Source organism: Balearica regulorum, chromosome 1, assembly GCF_011004875.1.
Source record: "Balearica regulorum gibbericeps isolate bBalReg1 chromosome 1, bBalReg1.pri, whole genome shotgun sequence".
NCBI lineage: Eukaryota > Metazoa > Chordata > Aves > Gruiformes > Gruidae > Balearica > Balearica regulorum.
The window spans coordinates 20,957,218-20,983,434 of NC_046184.1; the positions used below are offsets into that span (position 1 = coordinate 20,957,218).

The 26,217-nt window shown below is 39.3% G+C and overlaps 1 protein-coding gene across 6 annotated transcripts; it reads left to right on the forward strand.

Moving 5' to 3' along the window:
• The first annotated feature begins 49 nt into the window (after positions 1-49).
• On the forward strand, positions 50-25,906 carry ZBED4 (zinc finger BED-type containing 4). 6 transcript variants are annotated; one of them, XM_075742546.1, is made up of 4 exons: positions 71-242; positions 1,250-1,285; positions 6,146-6,223; positions 20,613-25,906. In XM_075742546.1, the coding sequence occupies exon 4, from the start codon at positions 21,020-21,022 to the stop codon at positions 24,536-24,538; it is 3,519 nt and encodes a 1,172-aa protein (XP_075598661.1). In that variant the 5' UTR covers positions 71-242; positions 1,250-1,285; positions 6,146-6,223; positions 20,613-21,019; the 3' UTR covers positions 24,539-25,906. The 6 variants fall into 6 exon arrangements, 4 of the variants coding, with proteins under 4 accessions (XP_075598678.1, XP_075598661.1, XP_075598688.1 ...); XR_012833449.1 differs by lacking the exons at positions 1,250-1,285; positions 20,613-25,906 and adding an exon at positions 8,379-9,573 and having other exon boundaries at positions 50-242; XR_012833448.1 differs by lacking the exons at positions 1,250-1,285; positions 20,613-25,906 and adding an exon at positions 14,256-15,569 and having other exon boundaries at positions 51-242.
• The last annotated feature ends 311 nt before the right edge of the window (positions 25,907-26,217 follow it).

The window sequence follows — 26,217 nt, forward strand, 5'->3', positions numbered from 1 at the left end:
CATGTTGCGCGTCGTGCGTGCCGCGCACCGCACCGCCCCCCGCGACGGGCGCCTGCGCACCGCGCCCCGTGGCGGCCGAGCCGGGGCAGCCTGCTCAGCGCCGCGGCGGTGGCGGCGGCCGGAGACAAAGCGCCTGGCTAATGAATGGGACGGTCCCGCCCGGCCCTTCCTTTTAACTCCTTCGGGCCCGGCCGGGCGGCGGCGGCGACCTCCGGCTTGCCCTGCGGCGGCCGCCCGGGGAGGTGAGTGGCCCCGTTCCGGCACCGGGAGGGGGCCGGGCAGGGCAGTCCGGCTCGCCCTCCCGCGGACCCCCCATCCCCACCCCCCCACCCCACGTCCGCCGCTGCCGCCGGGTTTTGCCTCAGCAGCGCCGGTGCCTGCGCAGCCGGGGCCCCGCGCTCCGTGCCCGGCGGCGCCCCGTCCCGCCTGGGAGCGCCCGCAGGACAGCGCCGCCAGGCCGGGGAGGGGGCGTGTGGCGGCGGGGCGGCGCAGGAATCCGGGGACTAGGCCCGCGGTGCTGGCTCCATTGTCTGCGAGGCCCCGGGAGGGGGCCCGGCCGGCCTGGCGGGCGGGGGTCGCCGGTCCCCGGGGGCTCGGCGCTTGCCCGGACCGCCCGGCAGGCTCTGCCGCCCCGCCCGGGGGGGTGCCCGCCGAGGCGCTGGCCGCGCCCCGAGTCCGCCCGGCATTGTGCGCCGCGCGGGCCGGGCCGGCGGGACCCGCCGGGGCTCCGTGCCCGCTCCCACCTGGCGGGGCCGCGCCGCCGGGAGGCCGCGGGAGCCGGGCCCGCGGGGGGAGCGGTGACCATGTGGCCGTTGCTATCCCGAGCTAAGATGGCCCGGGCAGCCCCGGGGGCGGAGCGCCCGCCGCCCCCCACAGCGGGCGGCCGTGTCTCCGCGCAGGGCTCACGGTGCGGGCCGGGGCTGCGGGGCGACCGGCGGACGAGCTCCTCGGGCACAGGCTTGCCAGCTGGGCGCCGGGGTCGAAAACCCCAGGAAATCCCCAAAAGCGTGCCCCCTCGAGAACGCGGGACACGAGGAGGGCAGGGTCCCGCCGGCGGCTTCGGTCGCGGCGTAAACACCGCATCTCTTCCTGTGTGGGGTGAAGTTCCCAGCCCCGTCCCTTTTGGGCAAAGTCGCTCAAGAGAGATGCACATGGAAAAACTGCAGAATTTAACTTTCCTCTGCTGCTTCTCTTGCTTTTTACTTGGGATGTGGTAATTTTGCTTTAAACCGTCTTGTGTAACTTCTAGATCTGCACTGAGACAGCTGCTGATGGTAGACACCGGGTATGTTATAATGCTTACTGAATTCTGGAGGGTGTCTGATACACCTAAAATTATCTGCTGCACATATAGTCTACTAAAAGTGTAAAAACATTTCTTAATGCAATGAAAGGTAAAAGGCCTCTTTTGTATTAATGGTGATTCTAATTATCATTCCTAAGTTTAGTGGTGTTTGACTTTGCAGTGTAGAAAAAAAGTCTTCTTTCCCCAGTCCCTTTTCCCTGGTGCTTCTGTGTTAGAAGCAGTTGTGTCTTGTTTCTGGGGGGTATCTTTGAGAGCTTTCAATACTTTAGCATGACTTCTCATGCTATGCCTATAATGCCAAGCAGAGAAGGACTTTCAAGCCCGCATAACATAAACATACTTCTCAGGCTTTCCTTATGTGTTGTTGTCTGTATAGCCCACTGTGCATGTGTTTTGCTTTTCAAGAGACTGAGCGCAGTTCTTTTCTTCAAAAGGTTATCTTCAGTAATGCAACATTTCACTTAAAGTGCAGCCGTGCACTCTTGGGACGATGTTCGTGGAGTACATATGGGGGGTAGTGAAGTCTGGAAGACTTTATCAACTATCCCCAAGATACAGTGCTGCTACTAGAAAGCCTATGTTTGTACTAATACTGGCCAGGGGCATTACAGTTATTATTTACTGTGGAGATTGCTTTTGTGGAGAAAAAAATCTTACATGTCTTCATTGTATATTAAAAGCTGCAGAAATTCTTTTGTGGACTCTTAGAAATTTGAGTGCTGTCTGCTAGTTATAAGACCAACAGGCAAGTTGCTGAAAGTTTTTTGTACGGTTGGGTGTCTGTCTGCTTTTGTACTTAGAGTGTTGCTAGTATCTTTCAACTTTAACAGATATTGAAGAATTTATTCCATAGAAGTTCGCCAGAGCAGACAAATGTAAGAATTGATTGAGAATAAGCAAAATGAAAGTAAAATGAAATACCTAAAGTAAGGATCTCAGCAAAAAAACTTTTCTAAACGTTTGTACTTTGGAATAACCATAACTCGTTTACTGTTATGCTGTAGAAGGCAAAATTGTGACAGGTACTGCATCCTCAATGATAATGTGAAAGGCAAAGCATATAATACTAGAAGGCTAGACAAGTGATGAGCTTAGAGTAATACTTACCGTCTTTCTGTTACCTGTCTGCTGCGGCCTCTCTCTCTGTTTGGTGTTCCACCTATTCTGGCTCATTTTAAACTTAGACTGCAAACATCCTGAGCAAGAAATTGTGTTTGCAGAGCAGCTAGTGTCCATGGGGTCACGGGTGGTTAGTGCAGAGGGGCTCCACTTCAGTACACATAATACATTACTGAGGCTTATAACAGGTCCTTTGGAAATACAGGAGGGCAGCTGAGTTTCACACGTTTATTTAAAATTGTCTATCCATGTAAAGTAGAATATCCTCCTATCAAAGATTATTAAGAACTAGGTATTACAGAAGGAAGTCCTGGCAAACTCTTAGGTTGCAGGGAGTAGTTGCTGGTTTGAGTGGCCTTTGAGCCGGTTGTATTTTTTTTTCTCCCCTTTTCCTTGGAATTTGTTATCTTCTAACTTTTAGAATCCTAAATACTGTAAATTCTTAGAGGGTTTTTTTTATGGCTCTAAGAAAATTTGAATTAAGGAATGCAGATGATCTATCTCCCAACACCTTGCTGCATTTTACTACCATTCACAGTGAAGACTCTCTATGAGAGGATTCTGTAAATCCTGTCTTTTGAGGCTCGCTTTTAATTTGTAGGAGTTTTCATCTTCAAAATGAGCATATTGTACTATGGGGCTGCCACTGTAATGTAAAGTTAAAATAATCAGCTTTATGCAAATAGGTGTGATGATACGTGTATATTAACTTACGTTTAGATAGAAAACAGTATTATAGATAGTTTAGTCAGGGATTTTGCACAACGTAGACCATAGTCTTTAACTCATCATCATGATTATCATTTTTTTCCTAAGTAGGGACAATCTGGGTATTTTACTAGTATCAACATAAATTAATGTAATTTACATAATATTTTCTTTTTGAGCGTACACTTTCAAAACAGGCTTCAGAAAAAGGTGTTCTCGTATGTGGCAGATGGACATTGTTTTCTGTACAACTTTGGCTGTTTATTTTGCATTTGCTACTGGCATCATCAATATCTGTCAATTCACAGCTATGGGATTGTTTGATTTCAGCCAATCAGTAAAGAAATTGAGTAGTTTCTGTGGCCTAAAGATAGCTGTCAAGTGAAATCTAGAGTTTAAAGCACACACAACAAGAAAGAGGTGTTGTTGAGGTTTCCCCCCCGCCCCCAAAGTGGAGGAACTTACATTCTAAGTTAGTGTGATACATAGTTTAACCATGGTAGAGTTTGGTTTTTTGGTGGGTTGGGTTTTTTGGGGGTTGGTTTTTTTTTTTTTTTGGTGATAAGACAGAGCATAATATGATGGTCTCTTAAAGCAACAGCAGTGAAATAACTTGATTTTTAAGGTTCTTATTTTCATTCAAGTGTGATAATTGAGAAAAAAATTGCGAATCTTTTATATTGAACATATTGAGAAGTGAAGTATCAGTCTTCCCTATAACCTGTGTAAGACTGGTTTTCGGTGGATCTTGACATAAGAAATATTACAGTATTACCATAATCTTTATTTCAACTTGCAACCTGCATGCTGTGTTTAGCTATTACTGCAGGCTTGCCTCCCTCCCATCTCTCAGCTCTTTCCCTTCTCTCTTTGCTTTGTAATGGCATGCAGGCTTGGACGATCCCCCTTCGAAGGTTTGGAAGGTTACTAGTTCACTGTTACAGCTGTCTGAAAACTTGTTGGATTTTTTTTGGTAATGTCTGCTAGTTTACATTTGCTAGTGTCATACAGATATATTTTGTATTTGTGTGTGTGTATATATATATCTTGCTGTGTTAAAATAATTTTTTTGCACTGAGTGCTCAGATTTTGTGTACATTTAATACAAAGGCCAGTTCTGGATTTCAGTAGTCAGTAGCTTGAAAATTATGGCTGAAAATAGGCTTGGTTTAACAGCTGTGACGCTTTAGCAATACTCTTTTGCAATTTTTTACAAAATGTATGGAAAAAGATATTTAAAATTAATAATGTATTTGTCTCATATGACAATGAACAAATAAGTTCATTTAATTAATAATTTCAATAATTATGCTGCTTACCTGCTGCTGTAATTCTGTATGCTATTTTCTGAATCAGTGTTTGCCTCTAGAGAAAATAAGCTCAGATCCAGCTAAAATGACTTTTTCTTTGTTATTCTTCTCACTAAAATAAACAATCAGGAAAACCTAAACATTAATTTGAATTGAATGAAATGTTTGGCATGGCTTGAACTGTTTTATAGTCATCTTGAACAAATGAAAGAACAGGAAAATGGGAATGGAAGGGTTGTGGAGTTTTGGTGGGTTTTTTTGGTTTTTTTTAAAGGCATCGGGAGGATAAAGATGCATTATTTGTACTACTATCTTGCCTGATGGCTCTGGCACTTGCAAGGAATGTGGGAGAGCCAGGTTCACTTCCCTGCTTTGCCTGAGGAACTGAATCCACATCTCCAGAGAGTTCCTAACTGCTCCTGCTGAGCACCCTGCGCGGGTGGGTCTCTGTCTCCTTGGCTGACACCTTCCTCTTTGTATGCATTATTTAAGTGTTGGCTGTAGTAGGGACAGCTGAAGTGTCTCATCTTAAGAGTCAAATTAGCCAGCTGCACAGCTCTGGAGATGCTTTCACTTGCTCAAGAGGAAGCATGGAAGTATTTTTAAATTAAAATGTCAGTAAAAGAAGTTACATATAATTCATTCCATAATGCACAGTAAGCCAGCAATCAGGACTTTCCACCCTCTAAGAGGCATTGTCCTTCTCAAGAAGAAAAAAAAAAAGTGTGTGTATATGTGTATATATCAATCACTGTCTCTCAGTGTAAGAGCAGTAAGCACTGATTGGTGGGGAGAACTGATTTAACCCCTGTTGATGCTTGATCCATACGAAGTTTAGAGAAGAGGTCAAAGCATCATCCTAACCACTAAGCATTGCAGAGTCCAGCACTTTCTGCATTCAGATTTGGAGTCAAAGTTTACTTTCCAGGTTTTATGGGATGGCAGAAAGATTTCTTGGCTGTTTTTTGGCTTGTTTGTTTTCAGCGTGCTGGGGCAGTGAAACAGCTGGGGCCTCTGCACAATGAACCTCATGTCTGTATAATGGTCAGTGGGACTGGAGTTGCAAAACTCCAGAAATACATCCTGTGTTAGACTGTTTTGGTCTGGTTTGTTGCTAAGTCAAAATATCTGACTTAACATGCTCTGCTTGCAATCATTTCTTTCTCATACATGGGGAATGATAATCTTGTGTTGATCCCATGCTATTGCATGTTGATTAATACACGTGCTGGGTGCAGTGTGTAAGCAGTATGTTTAGCTCATGAAGAGAAGGTGTAACAAGCTACCAGATGAATCCTGTAGTGCACTGAAAGGTGTCGGCAAGCTTCTTTGAAATCTTGTAGTAGTGTAGACTTGGTTTCATTCATCATGAGACGTAGTCATCCCTAAGCATTAAAAAAATAAATGGAGCAGCACCAAGACAAGTACAAAAAATTGACTTTTAAATCTTTTAGTACTCATCGGCAGGGGAGGATTTTATTTTTTTGCTTTGGAGCTCTAGAGTTGAAAATATCTACTTTTTCTTGACAATTATGAGGGCTAGGGATTTTGAAAAAAAGGCGAGAGCTCATCATGTAAGTGCAACTCCTGGAGCTGTCACCTAAAGAGAAACCTAAAGAGAAACATCGCATGACTTGCCACTCTGACAGATAACATAACTAAAAATATTTATTAAAAGGAATTACTTTCTTCTTTTCCTTAGATACAATCATCATCATTAAGTTTGAGTAGCAAGTATTTAACTTCAAATGAAGCCGCCTGCATGCAGTGGAACAGATGTGTAAGTTTTTTGTTTGGTTTTTTGTTTTGTTTCTCAAACTAGTGGGCAGCTTGTTTGTTTTAGGTCTTGTGTCATTGTCGTTGTTACTAATTTAGAGTAATCCAATGGATAAAGGTAATGAATAATTGTATGCCTGTGCATTGACTTGTATGGAGCTTAATAATTCAGCAGGAGGCTTGCAGGCGTGCCTGAGACTTAAAAATTAAGTTTGGAAGCCTGAATTTCTTTACAGAGTTACAGTAATAGTAACTAGTTTATGATTTGTGGGGGCATCTCTTACTCTGTAGTAACATCTGGCATATATACATCTTTACCCTGCAGTCTACCTCTTAAAAAGGGGGAAGTAATTTACATGCTACATTCATCCTGTACTCAAATTACACTCATTCGGATGTCATGTCCTCACTGATAAAGTAAACTTTAATATTTTCTTCTAGGGTTTTTGTCTGAAACATATTTTTTTCTTTATATATTCAGTTTGAGCTGTTGAGTACCGATTTTTCGGAAGTCTGAGATTCTTGATGCAGTAGAAAAAATTGTTCATATGCAGATCAGCATTTATATGGAGATTAACAATAAATGATATTCTTGTATAGTGTTTCAGAAATTTCTGTTTATTTCCCCTCCCTCACACGCCGAATACAATAGATCAACTTTTAGGCTGCCTATATTATTGGTTAACATGCATGTTAGCAACAGATGGACAAAATGTTTGAGATAAGTAAAATGTTGAGCTAGCAAGTCTTGGCAAGGTCAGAATGGTTTGGGTTGGAAGGGACCTTTAAAGGTCATTTAGTCCAACCCCCCTGCAATAAGCAGGGACAGCCTCAGCTAGATCAGGTTGCTCAGAGCCTTGTCCAGCCTGTCCTGATGTTTCCAGGGATGGGGCATCTGCCACCTCTCTGGGCAACCTGTTCTAGTGTTTCACCACCCTCATCCTAAAAAAATAAAATAAAAAAAATTCTTCCTTGTGTCTAGTCTGAATCTACCGTCCTTTAGTTTAAAACCGTTACTGCTTGTCGTATCGCAACAGGCCCTACTAAAAAGTCTGTCCACATCTTTCTTGGAAGCCCCCTTTAAGTACTGAAAAGCTGCAATAAGGTCTCCCTGGAGCCTTCTGTTCTCCAGGCTGAGCAACCCCAACTCTGTCAGCCTTTCCTCATAAGACTCTGGCCTCTGTAGGAAAAGAAAAATAAAAACATGGTTCAGATTCATTTATTGAAGGAAAGTGATCCTAGGTAACAGATATAGAAGGTGTGGGGGATTTTGTTACATACTAAATCTGCTTGTGAATCGTTCTTCATTAGCCTAAGCAAAAATGAACTGCTAGTGTTTCCAAGTCCATAGCATAACCAAAGAGCAGGAAAGAGTAGTTGTTGTTTGCAACAGCTTTTCAAGTCAATTCTAGACCACTGTAAAGAAATCTGACGAAAGGGACAATGTTGCTTTTGCCAGAATGTCCAAAAATTCCCTCTCATGTATTTAATGCTGAATTCTAATATACTCATCTCAGAGTCACTGTATGCTTTGCACCATTTCATTACATGATGTCAAGCACCGTAACATTTTATAGTTGTACCTAAAGTGCCTTTCTAATGTGGTTCTTGAGGTTAAAACCCTTCAATGAAAATATCCACTTCAGTACTACCTGTCTACTGAAAAAAAGTATCTGGTCTTGGTATCTACAAGAACTATTTCTTGAATTATAATCCCGGATGAAATAACTGTTGACTGCAAGTTCAGTTGTTCTGATAGATAATAAAATCTGTAAGTGGGAAGAAATTAAATGCCAATATGGGCTGTAACAGAGAAGTATATACATTTTATCACCTGGTTTTTTGGTCATATTCATGTGCTTCATTGAAATTCAGGTTGTAAGCACCCTGAAATAGAGCTTAGATAATTTTGGTCAGCCTAACAAATGCATTTACAGAACATATTTTGAGTTCCTTGTGATGTTTTTTTTTCCTTTAACTATTTTGTTACGGTTTTATAGAACACAGTCATTTTTATATGTTTATTTTGGGAAATATGAAATGTGAGAAATGTATCAAATACATAATATTTTAAGTGATCGCATACTACTTCCTGCTGGGGTATTTTTCCTTCATGGCATGGTAGTTGAAGCTGAGTTTGTTTTTCATCTGTGTTTCAGCGTATCAGTATGCAATATGTGAGGTATTCACCAGTACAGATTGCACCATGCACTGTATTATAAACAAGCTATTGCATACAAGCTCCTGGAGTTGAGCAGTGCAGCCCAGAGAGCTAGCATTTTGCAAATGTTCCTTCTGTCCATGATGCTTTCTTCATTTGTGATTAAGAAGACTGTTTTAGTAGAATGGGTACTTGTATAGAGCTGGAGTGTCCTGAGAACATATGGGAATATTCTGCTGTCCAGATATATTTTCTCTGTTAAAATTTTAAGTTTCAGTAGGTCAGAAATGTTATAGGTCTACATCCTTTAGCATCCACTCCAAGAAAGTCTTCCAGTGCATATGCTATGCAGTAGCTTTTATGTGCAGTTTAGGTCGTTGAAGAAAACCTAGTTCCTGTTTAAAGGGATCTAGTGGTGTTAGATGTGCCGTGAGGAGGTGGGAGAATAAAGAGCAGTGTTGAAACTGCTGCCTGCTTGTAACTCCCAACAACCTGCTCCCAGCTCTTGAGAGCTTTTCTTATTTAAGATTTGGGACTGCAAATCCTTGCTAAAATGTGGCATAGGTAATGGCAATCATCGTATTTTCTGTTTTTACTCTGTGGTTCCTCTTCTTTCTTCTGTGTTAAAGGTGGGAACACGATATGCTAGTAACTGTCAGAGCGTATCTACAGACGGGGAAAAAGAAAACCAAACCCAAAAGACAACAGGGTAATACTCACTACATGAGAGGTTTTCGCTTTTTGTGAGTTGCATTAGTAGCTGCTGAAATACTAAGAAGATTGGGCCAGCTTTCGGGGAGCCACACGGTGTGCAGACCATGCTGTCGGCAGCATCTTTGCATTTGACACTGGGAAGTGGGAGGAACTGAGGTTCCGTTCTTCTTTTCCTTTCCTAGTCACTTTAAGTTGCCTTCTGCGGCTTACTGTGTGGTGGGGAGACCATAATCCGTTTATGACAGGAAATACAATGATACTCATAAAGAACAGGGAGTTTTCTGATCCTTTTCCCTTCTCTAAACGTTTTTATTTATTTCCCTTTTCTATACCTTGCAAATATTAGGTTTATTAAAATAGTTATTGTGGTGGCTGTATAACAATAGAAATCAGGCAAATAAGAACAGCAAGGGCTATCCTTTTCTTTATCTGCTCTTGTACTAAAAATGTCTTGGATCCTGTTCTGAATAAAACACCTGTGTAACCTTATTCTGTAAAACTTATTTAAATTACACGTTGATTACTTGAATTAAAGCTCATAAACTGCACTGGTTGGAATAAGTACTACAAAAAGCTTTATTCTCAATTACAATTTTTGTTGTATTTTTTGTTAGCTCCTCAAGCAAAACCTTGTTTGCTCAAATTAGAATCTGTGTCTATGGCAGTAGGATGGTTCTCCTATAAACCATTTCTTTTGGGAGAAGAAGACTGAGTTGTTTGTTCACCAGGGACAGGAGTGTCTCTTTGGATTTCCTGCTAATGCTCAGTGTGATGCTAGTGGAAACAATGTCGTCTTTCCTGGCTTGGTTGTGCATGTCGGCTGGGTCTTTGCTGCAGGGTCACCTTACCTTGAAGAAGGCAAAGAGAATATGTCCCCAAAAGAGATTAAGAGGGAAAAGACCCCTTGTCATGGATGCTAGGGACAGGCTGGTTGGCAAGTGAATAGGGAGATCTGTACACTCATTTCACTCCCCCTCATTGTATGAATAGAAATGTTTGTTTTGAGAAAGACAGAGTTGAGGTTGTTGGTTTTTAAACTGGGATATCAGGCGAAACTGTCAGATGCTACCGATATAGGTAGAATTTACTTAGAAAATACCGAATGACAAAAAGTACTTGACGGGGGCATAAGAAGTTCACCCCTGTCATGGGTGTGATCGATTATGCCTGCATATGATATGGAAGCTTGGCTTTAAAGTTCCTGGTTGGTTTTGTTGCTGTTCTTGCGCTCATTGGCAATATGAAAATGAGTATTTCTGAACTGTATAAAAATTATTTTGGATGGTATTGTGAATATTATTTTCTGTTATATTTATTAAAGGAATGGTCTCTTCCTCGCTTCAAGTAAAATCTAGATGTATTTTTTCAAATTATTACATGAAGAAGAAAGAAGATACCTTCAACTGTAAATGATTCTCCAAAGAAATCTGTTTCTTCTCTGTACCAGGTATCTTCTGACTTGAATAAAGTTTTGTGACAAAAGAATGATTTGGCTTAGCTGTAAAAAAATCCCTACGAAGTATTTAAACTACTGTTAATCCTCTTGAAAATATTTTTTTATCTTTTCAGGGACTATGACTCTTTCTAACCTGCCTTTATATGCCCAAACATTCCAGGATACAAACACGTAAGCACAGTACTAGGTCATATTACACATATACGAATATGATATATGTAAATCATGGAAAATTTCTCTGTAGCACAAGTGAAACTACCTGAGGACATGTAACTAAGTGATGTCAATGTGAACACAGAATTGGATTAATGTGTAGCTGTGAAGGGTTTTAAAACGGACCTCTTCAGACTTGATATGGTTAGTATCAAAATAGATACTAGTATATGATAGTCTTAGCAGTTCAACAGGTATCACTCAGTTTTTTTGTTTTAGAAAAATTATAGCTCAAACAGGTTAATATTACATTCTGTAAAGGACCCTGTTAGCATTTTGTGAGGGTTTTTTTCCACATTATATTTACATGGATGTTTTCAGCAAGAGTTCCAGGAAGACTTACTGTACACAAGACATGGCGTACCTCTCCTAACTGCTTTTTCATTCTTTGTCATCCTGCCTATTCAACTTTGTAACTCTCAGCTTTCTTCTTACAGGTGTCTCAAATTTAACTATTTGAAACCATATTTAAAGTGCTTAAGGTTTCACTGTAACTGAGTTTAAAGATAAATTTTAAAATTAAAAAGCGTATGTTTTCTAGTATGTTGCAAGCTAAAAAGATGGGCTAGTCAGAAGCATCTCCTGTCCTAATCCTATCCTATTTATTTTGTCAGCTGTGGACTGCAAAGGAGGGGGAAGAGAAGATGTAATGGGCTAGGCACAGGAATTGATCACTTGAGGAAGAGAAGTGTCAGAGGAGCTCTGCTTTGAATTTTCTGACGTTTTTCTGAAAGCAGGCTTCTGTTCTCTAGCAACGTGGAGTAAATGTTTTGTCTTTCATTCTTTTGGAACTTATCTGTTGTTACTGTGTTTTTGGTTGTGTGTTGTTTCCTGTTCCATGATAATACTTATGCATCTTCCCTACTCTGTTCTTATTTTTATTTTCTGCATTTTACCCTCGTGTTGTGTTACTGCAACCTTTGTTCATCTCTGCTTCCTGCAACCCTGAAGTGTGCAGCACGAGATACTAAAAGCACCTTTCTTGTTCTGCACTAAAAATGCTATAAACCAAACAATACATGCTTCAGCTGTTTAAAAAAATCTAATTTTTTTCCTTAAGAAAACCACCTTATCTCATGTAACATTGAGAATTGCCCCATCTTATTAGCATATAATGTTTGTCAAAAATGCAAATGAAAAAATATCAAAATAAGAGTATAATCTATAACTTCCACTTGGAGCAACATTGAACTGATGTGTAAGACTTAGGAAAATCCTGCTTAAAGTTTTTAATTAAATTATTGCTTAAAACATCAGCATTTTAACAAATAACAGACAGATCTGACATTTGGTAGATGTGAACAATAGCATAGAAATGTAGCCTGCAAGTATTGCTACAGTAGTATCATACCAGATAATGAGAAAGAACACTTCAGTGCTTAAGAGACAGTTTGGATCCCAGACAAATGTTGACATAATTTACTTACAGTGACAGATCCAGTTTTTATGAGCAATCTCTTTGTAAAAGCTGGGACAGAAATCATTAGCATGTGTACAACCTGCTTTTTTTTTTTTTTTTTTTCTTTTTTTTTCCTCCTCCTTTCTTAGAGTGTGCTGCTATGGGAAGTTAGCAAAAGACATGTGAAGGAAGATAGCCCCATTGAGATCTGATGGTATTTTTAGTGCACTAAAGAGAAAAAAGCAACAATTAAAGGCTTATGAGGTGGTTGTAGGTGTGAGTAGTGTTACTATTTGTGGTGATACATAATATTATGTATGGTGGTACATGCAACAGTGATATTTTTTTTTTTATATAAAACTTGGGAGTGACTTTTTTTGGCTGAGGTGATTTTTTTTGTTGTTTTAGCTTTGCATTTCCAACAGATAAATGCTGTTGGAAATCACATGGAATGGCGAGTTCTGTGCTATGGGCTTTATAGTGTTTAATGGTGCTGTTTAAACTTAGGAGGTGGAGGATGATGCTTCAAATAGTTATATGCTTAATAAATTGTCAGATAAATTATGAAGTCTGATTTCTCCAGAAATAAGTTTGAATTTTGACTCCCTACCATATATCAGACACCTATTTTACTCTTAAATGTTCTGAGCAGTCAGCCTGTGTCATTGAGGTGTGATGAAACATTCAGGTACTGAGTATGTTTAGCAAATCTGGTTGGACACTGAACAAGGATGCCGGAACTAAATGTCAGCCAGATGCGAATAATATGCATGGTAACACAAACATCCTTATTTATATCAGACTTCAAAAATAATGAGTATGAAATGTATAATAGTTAAAAAAGTAGTATCTCAATCTTTTAAAGAAGTTTTATGGTTGAGGATATATTGGCGTAAGAACTGAATTAAGAACTAGATCCTCTTTTAAAAAACCCCACATTGATTTTGAAAATGAAATCTTAATTTCTGCTTGTGTCTATTTCAAAGTATTTTTTTAAAATAGTGCTAATCTGGAAATCATACTGTTTCTCCAGTTTTGCCATTGCCATGAATTATTCTCACTCCTTTTACACATCGGTGTAAGAGCCAGTATAGTTTTGTGCAGGGGGAGCTGTTGTGCACGCTTTCTTCCATACACCATGAAGCAGATGATTTAGGGTTTGAGATGGAGATACTTGTACAAAGCTGGGACTTTTAGTTCTTGAGTCTTTCCTGAGGTTTCAGGGAATATCAGAAAAATGATCAGTAAACACAGTCCTATAGACTTTTTGATGTTTACAGCAGCAAGAGGAGAAAACAGATGTGCAAAATAAACAGGCTTTTAAAAGAGTTAAGAGGCTAAATTTGAATTGGAGGAGTTTGTGTGTGTGCAATGTTAGGTGTTTTCTGAGTGCTGGTTAGATTTGAACTCGATGCTGTCCCTTTAGCAACCGTCACTTCTGAGCTGTGCTGCTGATTGTTATCTTCCTGCATTATTGTTAACTTGGTGGTGGTGGTGAAAACAGAAGACAGAGAAAAGAGTCCAGAGATCGCTAAACCAAAATTATTTAACTTTGCACTAGCAGGTCTGTTTTACTACTTAATATAAAATAGTCTGCGTTCACAGTAAAATTTGATGTTTTGGGGGACAGGAGGCAAGGAAGGGGGGAATATTTACATTTAGCTGGTAGTCTTTTTAACTTTTCAGTCTCTGCTTCAGCTAAATTCCTGCATTTTTAACTAGGGTTGAGTACCCAGAGTCTAATGGTGATAGGCTCTCCACACCTTGTTTTTTGTCTGTCTGGGATGACTGATTTAGGCCCTAGCCTACACCAAGCAGTGAGTTTTTCAGCAACGTGAAGAGGCATGAATGATCTTTATACTTGGATAAATTGGAGGTCTCTGTGTCGTGTCCTGACAAGTAGTGTGAGCACACTGGGGAGCTCACATACCTTTCTTGGAGGGCTCTCATTCTTCCTGCCTTGTCTCTCAAGCTTCTGAGCATGTACCTTAGTCCCGTTACTTTTCAAAGCACGTTTTCATTTCCTTCCCTATATGTTACTCTGAATATGTTATTTTCTCTTTGTAATTTTTCCGGGCTTCACTTCTCCTCAGGGATGAGGGAGTTGAGGGCATCAGCTGCCCTGCCAGGATGCTGCCCCGTTTCTTCCAGCAGCTGAAGCCCAGCAGTCACAGCATCCTCAGGAGCTGCCTGGTTCTTGCCTCCTCGCCTGTTACAGCTTCTGTGCATGGCATCCAGCGTGGCTGGCCACACACCTGTGAAATCCTCCAGCCATGGAGGACAGAATTCCCTTCCCCCCCCCCCCCCCCCCCCCCCCTTTTTTTTAACTTTTTTACATATTTTCTGTTAAGTACACAGATTCCTATAAACTTCAACTCTTTTGTATAAAATTAATAAAAATGTCTACTATTACTTGTCCTAGTTGTTATATTCTGCTCCAAGTGAAGACTATTTCTGTCCACAAGGAGCAAAATACAGTGTTGGTGATGCTGTTTCCACACTTTACTCTTTTGTGTCCAGATGGAGCATTTGGGGTCATGGACATGAGAGGTTAGTTTGCAAGTTGGAGAGAATTCCTTTGTAAAATCACAAGTTATCAGTTAATGTAAGATCTGCCTTTCAGGTGACTGGAAAAGTAATGGAATAGTAAAGGTGGCTTTGTCATCTTCACTTCCTCTCCCAACAGTCCTCTACAAACTGTACCTCCCATGAGGTCCAAAACAACTTGTTTCTTTTATTAAGCCTGACTTTCTGTACTTTGATCCCAGTTACACTATTACATCCACTAGTTCATGCTTGTACATTTGTGCAGATTCCTTTGAGCTTCAGTGAGACTTGAGCGTAGGGCTCGCCTTGTTTCAGAGTGTGACTAACATGCTAATTTTGCAGTCTCTTCTAATACCACACTTTAATCGCTCAGTATCTTGCAAACTTCTGCAGTTCTTTATGGGTGAGCTAGTACTGATACTTTGTCATAGGAAATTTCTGTAAAAAATATGTCACTATTCTCAGTTTTCCTTCTTCAAGGGATTTGTAACTTTTAAAAGCGGTAAGGTTCATCTAGGCTATACGTTTATAAAAATATGTTCTGCTTATTTGGTACAGGTTATTGAAGGTGTGTTTTGTTTTCAGATTTTTTTGGAGGTCTGGGTTTGGTTTTTTTGGTTTAGTGTGTTTTGGGGTTTGTTTGTGGTGTTTGGGTTTTTTTAAGCAAGTATTCCTTAATTAGCATAGTACCTGCCATTGAAGTGGAAGCTAATAATAAATTCTTAAAATATCTCCTCCTTATTGCTTATATAGCTTGCTTTTAGGGATTTTTTTTTACTTTATATTCTTAATTATGCCAAAAATAAACAGGATTAGCACTATTCATTCTAAAACTGACATCCATTTGTGCAAATTATTTTTAATGTGGTTTTATATACCTCCTACACATAAAATCTGTCACTACTTTTGATTTTTTTTTTTGCAAAATAGTAAATAGTTTTGCTTTCACTTTGTCCATATTTTGTGTCATTCTTGAAACAACTACTCCTACATTTTGCAGGTGTGTCTGTTTATATTTATACTATATGCACTTGTGTAATAATTTTTTTTGTTGTTTTAAATTACTTTCTCTAGACCATTATTTGCTCTAAGATTCTGTAATATAGTCAAGTCTGTGATTATTGCCTGACTACTCAACCTAAAATTGTTTAAAGCTTGCAGGCCACTATCTCCTTTGCAAACAAATAATCTGTTCATGGTTCAGTGTTCTTGCATACTTTCCATATTTCTCTGTATGTTAATGTATGTCTCTGCAATCCCAAAACACCAGTGTTTCTCTCTCTTCCCCCCCCCCCCCCCCCCCTTCCTTCAGTGCTGTCTTCTTCTGGTCATGGCAGTCTGCTGTGGCACTCTGGATCAGTGACATTCTCCTAACATTTCTTGTCAACCACCATAGGCTTTCAGTAATCCCATTTTGAATGAAAAAATCCTATAAAATGTTTCTGTAGGCTTCTTACCACAGCAAACCACTGACTGTCTACAGCCACTTAGGAGCTAATAGTCTAGAGCAGTACATTTGAGTAGATAATTGTTCTCTAGTTCCATTTATTTTCTTTGAAGATTTTTGTTGCAAGGTGACTCTTACATCTCTTTGTATCCCTGCTTGTCTGTATCTAATTGAGGAGATTTCAAAGGCATAAATCACTTTAATTTTGAGCTCACTGCCTGTAGCCTTTTGTACCTTTGAAAACATTCTTTCTCCTTGAATATCCTGTTTAGCAGTAGTCCTTAACTTCGAGTAGATTGTGTCCAAGGATAAATAAGCTGTGTAAAGGTGCTCATAAGCAAATTCTCATTGTCTAGGTTACTATAAAATTTTAACATGGGATGGAGTGTTTTATTTGTTTTTAAAACAGGTTGACTCTTACATAGAGCTGGCATGGGAGGGGGAAGGTGAAAAACATACCTATTTTTCTAACTTCAAGCATTTTGCGGACTGTATTCTAAAGAAAACTTGGGTTGAACCCTCAAGGGTATTTGAAGGGAGGGAGCTTGACTGAATTTACACTATGATGTAGTAACACTCAAATTAATAGATACCATGCTTAGATGTTAGAAAGAAAATGGAAAAAAAATGCATGCTAAATCTTCTAAGGGGCATCCAATTTTGGGGATTTCCCAGGAAGTGATCTAGCAGCCCTAACGAGTCTCCTCTAAGAATCTCGGTTATTCTGCATTCCAAGAAGGCAGCAACAATGCATAGAAAAATATGTACTGTGTAACCAGAGACCTGTAATGGCCATAAAGTTGAAAAAAGATAATTAATGTTTGAGTGTCCTAAACTCAATCATAAGTACACTAAAATAGTGTCACTGGCCACAGTATATAAGCACTTTGTAACACTGCTAATAGCACAACCCTCCTAACAGCATGAAAGCATGTTATATTACAGCTAAGCATAAGTGTAGAAATAATATGTAGATGCAGAGGGAGTCCTATGTTTAATTGCACAAATAGGGGACAGAAAACCATGAATCAACAATTCAAGTAGTAAAATCTGCAAGCAAAACCAAAGGATACAGAATAAGGAGAAAATACTTCTGGTGGAACCAGAACAGTTTCTGGTCCTAAAGAAGATAAATAAAACAGATGAGATTGCTTCCCATACCCTTTTTTGGTGGAGGAGATCATGAGCATTAAAAACCACCCAGCAACAGCAAGGAGAAATAAGGAAGAAAGAAGTCCACCACCACAGTTCCTGCTTCAGAGTCCACACAAGCTCTCACCTATTCACCTCAACTCAGCACCTAAGACCATCAAGGACCACAGCCATCAGTATTTAACTACATGGCATCATCTCAGCAGTGGTGTGTACTCAAAGCTAATTTAGGATAAGATGATTAGGGCCTAACTGTTTGAATATGTAGTGATAATGGATGATAATGGTTAAGAACTTAACCATTGGCAGTGTGTATTGTTAATGAATGTCAATCTAGTTAAGTATTGTTAGGAAGTTTGCGACTGGTCTCATTTATCAGGTTTCCAAATCTTCCCATTACAGCTACCTTATGCTTAGCTGTGTTAAGCACTAACTGCATATCAGGACAGGGGCAAGTGAAGCATCTCCACGGATTTTTCTGTTCAAAGCCTACAACTGGTTTTGCATAGTTAAGAAGTAAGAGGACTTGCAGGCTAGAGATGTGATTACCTGTTTTGAGGCAAAGAAATTGTGCACAACTTCAGATAACCTGATGCCATGGATGTGTGCGTGTATCTTGTGCAACTCTAGCTAGGAATCTGTAATGTGCCTACTGTAATTTGGCACTTAGATGCATAATTTATGTTCTGTAAGCTCTGCATGGAGTCATTTGCTTGTGAGCCTTTTTATTTTGTGATCCTAAGTCACAAAAGCTTAATATACTTGCTCTTCCTGTTTGCTGTACAAGCTCCAAATTCACAGATTAGATCGAAATAAAGATTGGAAAAAAAATCCTCTTAGATTGATTTCTAATAAAAATTTATCTTACACTCTCTCCCTCTTGTCCTAGATGCACAGGCTTCCATATCATCAGTGTGCGTGTGATCGCTAACTTGTGTTTCATTCACTTTTCTACTGAGTGATATAACCTTAGTCTCTGTTGCCAGAGTTGTTCTTAGATGTGATTTCACAAACTTGTGGAAAGTACTGTGTTTAAATTTCTTCTAGAAATTTAAGGTTTTTCTTTTTATTCAAGTCTCTCACTTTGTTAGAACTGATGTTCTTCATGTTCAACCCTTATATCTTTTTGGTATCTGAAAACTTTTTTTTTTTTTCATGTGTCTGAGGAGGAGAGAGGAAGGCAGAGCACAAATACTAAAACTTTAACGGAAAGAAAACCAGAGTTACTGCCTTCCTTTTTGTAGGTTCTGACTGCTCCATCTCCCTTTTCTTAAAATTTTATTATAGAGTGGTTTGGGTTGGAAGGGACCTTAAAGATCATCTAGTTCCAACCCCCCCCTGCCACGGGCAGGGACACCCTGCACTAGACCACGTTGCCCAAAGCCTCATCCAACCTGGCCTTGAACACTTCCAGGGATGGGGCATCCACAGCTTCTCTGGGCAACCTGTTCCAGTGCCTCACCACTCTAACAGTAAAGAATTTCTTTCTAACATCTAATCTAAACCGACCCTCCTTCAGCTTAAACCCATTACCCCTTGTCCTGTCACTACACTCCCTGATAAACAGTCCCTCTCCATCTTTCCTGTAGGCCCCTTCAGGTACTGGTAAGCCGCAATTAGATCTCCCCGGAGCCTTCTCTTCTCCAGGCTGAACGATCCCGACTCTCACAGCCTGTCTTCACAGGAGAGGTGCTCCAGCCCTCTGATCATCTTCATGGCCCTCCTCTGGACTTGCTCCAACAGCTCCATGTCCTTCTTATGAAAATAGCTGCAATAAACTGATTGCTGTGCTTTTCCCTGCCCCTCCCCCTGCACTGGAAAAGAAAGTTAGTGCTACAGTAGGCTTTCTGGAAGTCTGAAATCCACAGAAAATAAGTGTTTCTGGTCCCTCTTGTAAATAGACCTCAGAGAAATATTAATTAAAATAGGTTACAAAGCTAATACGACATTGGTCTTGATACAGGGGGAAATGCCTGAGTACAACCTAGACTTTTTCTTTTATGTGTCTTGTAGCTATGGCTATTTCACCTTTTGCGTGCTGAAATCCTTCTTGGGTTTGAGTAACACATGAAAATTGTGTGAGAAGTTTTTAAAATAACCAATTCAAACTTGTTTTGTCTTCAGCTGGGGAGAGAGTCCCATAAAATCCAGTTTGCATAATTGGAGTGCATAGTGTAGCATCAGCTGCAGGGTCAAAAAATGTTATTTTGAATGAAGGTACCAATAACTGTATTAATGACACAAGAGAATAAGTGAGAAAGGGTTTGGTAAAATTTAGAATTCTGATAGAACTGCAGTAAAAAGAAGAAAAAAGGGGCTGACAAATGCAGACAGCTTCTTCAGTTTTGTATAGGGTGGGTGGGAGGTATCTGTTCTTTGAGCCTGTTGTTGCCCTGTGATTTATATGCAGCTGTACTTCCAAAACCTGCTCTTTGTACTGGAATTGGTGGGGGAAATCTTTACCCATGAAGAGAACAAGCTGTCTTGGTGTAAATGGGTTTTCTAGTATAATCCTTGGGCACTTGAGGAACCTGAGCTGGCAGTGCTGCACTATGCACAAGCGTATGCAACCGTATCTGTCTTTGCTTCTGAGTGATGATGTAATGCTTTTGGGACACCTCAGTCTATATATGGCATTTGTATAGCCCAGTTAGCCTAAATTAAGCATTTCAGTTTTCAATTGTGAAACTCTAAAAGTAGCTTTTTTCTGTAGTATGGTGTTGTCTGCGAGTGTTACGGCATGAATATAACCATGTAAAGCTATGATCAGAGGGAGAGAGATTAGTGTGACAACACTGGACACCCTTTCAGAGTTTTCTTGTAAAATGTTGTATTTTTACACACTGCTGTCAGCAATGAAGGGCTTGCATGTACAAGAGTATATAACTTAACATTTGGGTTTAAGTACATATTTCTGTGCTAATGTGATTAAATGCCTGCTTGTCTTCATATATATCTGTAGATATAGAGACCTATATAGTATATGTTTGTATATATATGTGTAATACAATTATGCAGTGGTTGATGTAGGATGTCCAAGCAAGTACAAAAGTGATGCTTGGACTCTAGATTTTGTCAAAGCTGAACCAGAGCTGCATGTGTGGACATGTATTTGCTCACAACAAATGTGTTGAATAAATGTTGGAGTTTCTTCTTTTTTTCAATAGCATGCTGAATTGTTTTTATCTCAAAGGGAATTAAAAAAAGCCCTACAGAATATTTAGTGCATGTTTTCAGTTCACCTTTACTGTAGTTATTTAAAATGTGTTAGTCAACTTTGTCTTCTGGTTTTTTTTATTTCTAGATGGTGCAAAAGAATCGCAGTTGTCCAATCAAGATGAACAGAATGGCTTCCTTCAACAAGAAAATAGAACATTCATTTTTTAGGATTATGTCTACAACATGAAGCATTTAACAGTAGCTGTCTTTGAGAACATTCATCTATGACCTGAAATGTCCTGATCCTGGGGAAAAAAAAGAGATTCCATTAATTAATTCTATAATTTTTAATGCATTTTTATGACTAATCATATTTGCTTCTGCACAACACGGATACAGAATTTATAAACCAGAGATTATTTTAACACATACGCACATTTGTGTTTGTGCATCCAGTATACAAGATACATCATTTTAATCAAATTTTAAATAATCTTTTAAATTATCGTATTTATTAATCAATGAAGACTTGGCAAGAAGAATTTGTCATCCATGGACAAGAGTAGAGCAGGTTCCCCCAGAATGGATGGTAATTTTGTATTGGGTAAAATCAATAACTTAAAAGTAGAGCAAGAGGAAGACGGCATTAACTGTACTCTGGAAAGAATGGATATAAAGACAGAACAAGATGATTTCAAAAATGCAGACAGCGGTGATGAACAGGAAGACAAAGAAAAGAACTTCATTACCAACAACCCTGGCAAATATTTATCTACAGAAAGTGAAGATGATTATGGATCTCTTTTTTCTCAGTATAGTAGTACGCTGTATGATGTAGCAATGGAAGCTGTGACACAAAGCCTCCTTTCTAGCAGAAACATAAGCTCCAGAAAAAAGTCACCTGCTTGGAACCATTTTTTTATATCTCCTAGAGATAGCACTAAAGCAATATGTATGTACTGTATGAAAGAATTTAGCAGGGGTAAAAATGAAAAGGACCTGAGTACAAGTTGTCTCATGAGACACGTGAGGAGAGCCCACCCCACTGTACTTATTCAAGAAAATGGAAGTATGCCAGGTATATCCTCCTTTTCTTCATCTACATTGTTACTGCAGCCTCAGTCCGCAGATGTTGGAGATCTGAGTTCTATGTTGTCCCCCATAAAACTGGTCAAGAAAATGGCTTCCAAAATACCGTCTCCAGATCGAATAATCGAGGAATCTGTTTCTATTGTTTCTTCTGAAGAAATATCAGATCTCTCAGTTTCTGAAAAGTGCAGCAAAGAAGAAGTCATGGTTGGGTCATCTCCACAGCTACCCAACAACCAGTATGATGACACTGTGGAGAATGTAGCAGAAAAAACTGTTGTAATTCCAAAGAGCACGTCGGGCTCCAGAAGGAGATCTGCTGTCTGGAAACACTTTTATTTGTCGCCGCTAGATAATTCTAAAGCTGTTTGCATCCACTGCATGAATGAATTCAGTAGAGGAAAAAATGGAAAAGACCTGGGAACGAGTTGTTTAATAAGACACATGTGGAGAGCCCATCGTTCCATTGTCCTGCAAGAGAATGGGGGTGGTACCAGCATACCACCTCTCTACACTGCACCTCCAACTCTGTTGCCTTCTTTACTACCCTCAGATAGTGATCTGAATTCTATGTCATCCTCTCCTGGAAAACTAATGAAAGAATCAACTTCTGTTTCTTCTTCTCCAGATAGAATCTCTGAGGAGATCCATACTAATCTCTCTTCTGGAGATGCTCTAGTGGAAGACTCAATGCTGTCATCTTCTGATGATATAGGTGAAGTCTCCTTTGTTTCATCTCCTGAGAAACAGTGTGAGGGATTAGGTCCACTAATATTTGAACCTACTGCTGTATTTCAGCAAAATAAAAGGATTATGAAAAGGCTGAAATCTGAAGTTTGGCACCACTTTTCACTGTCACCTGCAGACAGTCTAAAAGCAGTATGTAGATACTGCAGTTGTATGATAAGCCGTGGTAAGAAAGGAGATGTGGGCACAAGCTGCTTGATGAGACATCTGTATAGACGCCATCCCGATGTAATTGGAAACCAAAAGGGCTTTCTTGATATGAGTTTGGCAAATTCTCCTTACGCTACTTTGGCTTCTGCAGAATGTTCGTCCTCAAAGTTGACTGACTTGCCTACAATGGTTACACATGATAATCAAATTATATTTCCTGTTAATAGTAAGAAGACCTCAAAACTGTGGAATCACTTTTCAATTTGTTCTGCAGATTCAACTAAAGTGATATGTATGCACTGTGGACGTACAATAAGTAGGGGGAAAAAGCCAACAAATCTAGGCACAAGTTGCCTTTTAAGACATTTGCAGCGGTTTCATAACAATGTATTGAAAACTGATGTCTCAGAGACGGTATTATCCTCATCTACGGATAATCACGTGCCACTGAGCACAGAATTACTAGGATCTTCAAACTTTGATGAAACCAATGACAAGTTTTGTGACTCTCACCCAGTTGCCAAAAAAATCACAAGTCTTGTAGCCGAAATGATTGCACTTGACCTTCAGCCATATTCTTTTGTAGACAACATTGGCTTTAACAGGCTGCTTGAATACTTGCAACCTCAGTATTCTTTACCTTCTCCATCTTACTTTTCTAGGACAGCAATTCCAGATATGTATGATAATGTAAAGCAAATAATTATTTCACATCTTAAAGAAGCTGAAAGTGGAGTGATCCATTTTACATCCGGAATATGGATGAGCAACCAAACACGAGAATATCTAACCCTGACAGCTCATTGGGTAACATTTGAGTCTTCATTTCGACCGCAGTGTGAGGATTACCATTGTTCAGCACTATTAAATGTATCACAGATTGATTGCGACTACAATGGTATCAGTATTCAAAAGCAGTTAGAGTACTGGTGGGAAACATGGATTACTTCCATTGGCCTTCAGATTGGGATTACTGTTACCGATAATCAGAGTATAGAGAAAACTTTAAATGAAGGTGATCATTCAAGTGTACAATGTTTTAGTCACACTGTTAATGTCATTGTAAATGAGGCTATTAAAAGCCAGAGAATGGTTCAGAATTTGCTTAGTATTGCAAGAAAGATCTGTGAACGCGTCCATCGGTCAGCAAAGGCAAAAGAGAAGTTAGCTGAGTTGCAAAAAGAGTATGAGTTGCCTCAGCATCAGCTAATACAAGATGTTCCATCAAAGTGGAATACATCATTTCATATGCTTGAACGTCTTATCGAACAGAAAAGAGCAATTGATGAAATGTCAATAGAGTGCAGCTTTCGGGAGCTAATTAGTTGTGATCAGTGGGAAGTCATGCAGTCGGTGTGTCATGCTCTCAAACCTTTCGAAGCTGCAAGTAGGGAGATGAGCACACACATGTCTACTCTAAGCCAAGTGATTCCCATGATTCACATACTTAACAGGAAAATAGAAATGCTATTTGAGGAAACAATGGGCATAGATACTATGCTGAAATCTTTGAAAGAAGCTATGGTGAGTAGATTGTCCTCCACGCTTCATGATCCAAGGTACATTTTTGCTACACTTCTGGATCCCCGGTATAAAACATCCTTATTTTCAGAAGAGGAGGCTGAACAATATAAACAAGACTTAATCAGGGAGCTGGAAATAATGAGTTCTACCTCAGATGATGATAAACCTGTTTCCAATGGATGTGATATAGGTTCACCATCTACAAACTCATATGGGGAAGATAATCTTTGGTCACTCATGGGTGACATGAAGAAAACAAAAGACCTGAAAGAAAGAGCAAAGTTACCAGAGGAAATGGTGCTTTCTTACTTGGAAGAAGAAGTGCTTGAGCATAACTGTGATCCTCTAACTTACTGGAATTTTAAGAAGTCATCTTGGCCAGTACTGTCAAAATTGGCTGTCAGGTTCTTGGGTTGTCCACCAAGCATTGTTCCTTCAGAGAGATTGTTCAGTACATCCAATGAAAGCAACAACTTTAGTCAGTCAAGGTTAATGATTGAACACTTTGAAAAGCTTATCTTTTTGAAAGTGAATCTTCCTTTAATATACTTCCAGTATTGAAACTAATGAACAAACTGCTAGACTAAATCTATTGTTGCTCACTGGATATTAACTATCTATAACTTCAATTTTTAAATTGCTCCAATGGGGGCCATGTATGACATCTAATCAGTGACTATAATTCCAAATTTTAGTTTCATTTTTTTCAGCTTTCAATATGTCTACATGTGCCTTATTCATAGTACTTCAGGCCAGATATTGTATATATGTTTTTTAAAAGTTCACACTAGAGATAGCCTGTCTTGTCAAATTATACAAAATTATGTAGGTTTTAATCCATAATTGTAAATGAACTTTAAAAAAGCTCAGTTGTTTGTTTTAATAGAATGGCAAAAAAAAGATGTAAACAGTTCTATTCTGTAGTTTTTTATTCAATTATTATGTAAAAAACCATAAACCAGGTACTGTATTTTAGTTGAAACATTGCTTTAATTGCAACAAAACAGCTTTTGTAGTTGTCAAAAGAAAGCTGTACATGAAAGATGGGGGTTCAAGCCGTCTTTTTATCATGTGGTGTTTTTAACTGCAAGCCCTAAAGTACTTAGAGGATTAAGAAGAGTTATTGAAGAAGATGTGTTTACAGGAGACTATTGACTTAGTATCTGAAAAAAAATCTTAAATTTGAGATGATATGGAATGTCAGTTATACAGCAATCGGTAGTAAAACTTCCCATTCTGGGTTCTCCTGTTCAGGTTTTACATTTTAACTGAACTACAGAAATATTCTGGGTATTTATAAAAGCTCTTTGGAAGTCTTATCAAAGTTTGTGAATTAATGCTTGTTATTTAATGCCGTGTACAAAAAAGGCAAGAAACTTACCATGAAGACTCTAATAGTCATTATAAAGCCTATTCTAATCTTTAGTGCATCGAAACTATAAGGTTCCCTATTGTAAAAATTGAGCCCTTACTTCTAACCTAATTTCAGTTGTGTAGAACAGCCTGTCTTAAAGCTCCTAGTTCAGAAATAACTGATCTTCTGATTTTCAGTAATAGCCTTATGGATATGGTGCACTGCTTAGAATTTTATGTAGTAGGGTTGATTCTTAACTGTTGGTGTCCATCAGGCAAATGGGATGTAGAGCCCTCAAAACTTCAAATAAGATGGAAAAGAAATAGCCAGCATTTTAATTTGAAAGGAATGTTCTCCATGGTTTTTAACTCTAGAAAGATTGATCTTCTCATTTCAGTTTTCATTGAATACTTTTTGGGAAACAAGTCATCATTTGCCTATGACCTTTTAGAAAAGTTGTAGCTTTGTTAAAATACTGTACCTATGCCTAATCTAATTTTGCATTTACTATGTTTTAGTGTATTTATAAATGGTGAACTCAGTTTCTGAAATTAAACATTTTATTTGCAATTTTCTAGTGGTAGTCAACACTGCCTTTTATTTTCAGATGGATTTAAGACAACTATTGAATAAAAATTGATATGATTGTAATCATAAATATACCACAGAACATGCTGTTTGAAAAGATTGGTTTTCCACTTAGCTCTTTGGACTTAAGCCTCGATTCTGGTTCTTTTCATTTCACTCAAGCTATTCAACCTCAGGAAAATCTGTTGAATTCTTTCCCAGGTGGCTTTGGTTTCCACGTGATGTTTCTCTAACCATTTTGTGGTTTCAGGTCTTTCAATTGTTACTCCATCAGTTATGTTTACACCTGTACTATTTA

What these genes read in the sequence shown, in the direction of transcription:
- ZBED4 (XM_075742563.1), top strand. Translation starts at nt 21,020, where the DNA reads ATGGACAAGAGTAGAGCAGGTTCCCCCAGAATGGATGGTAATTTTGTA.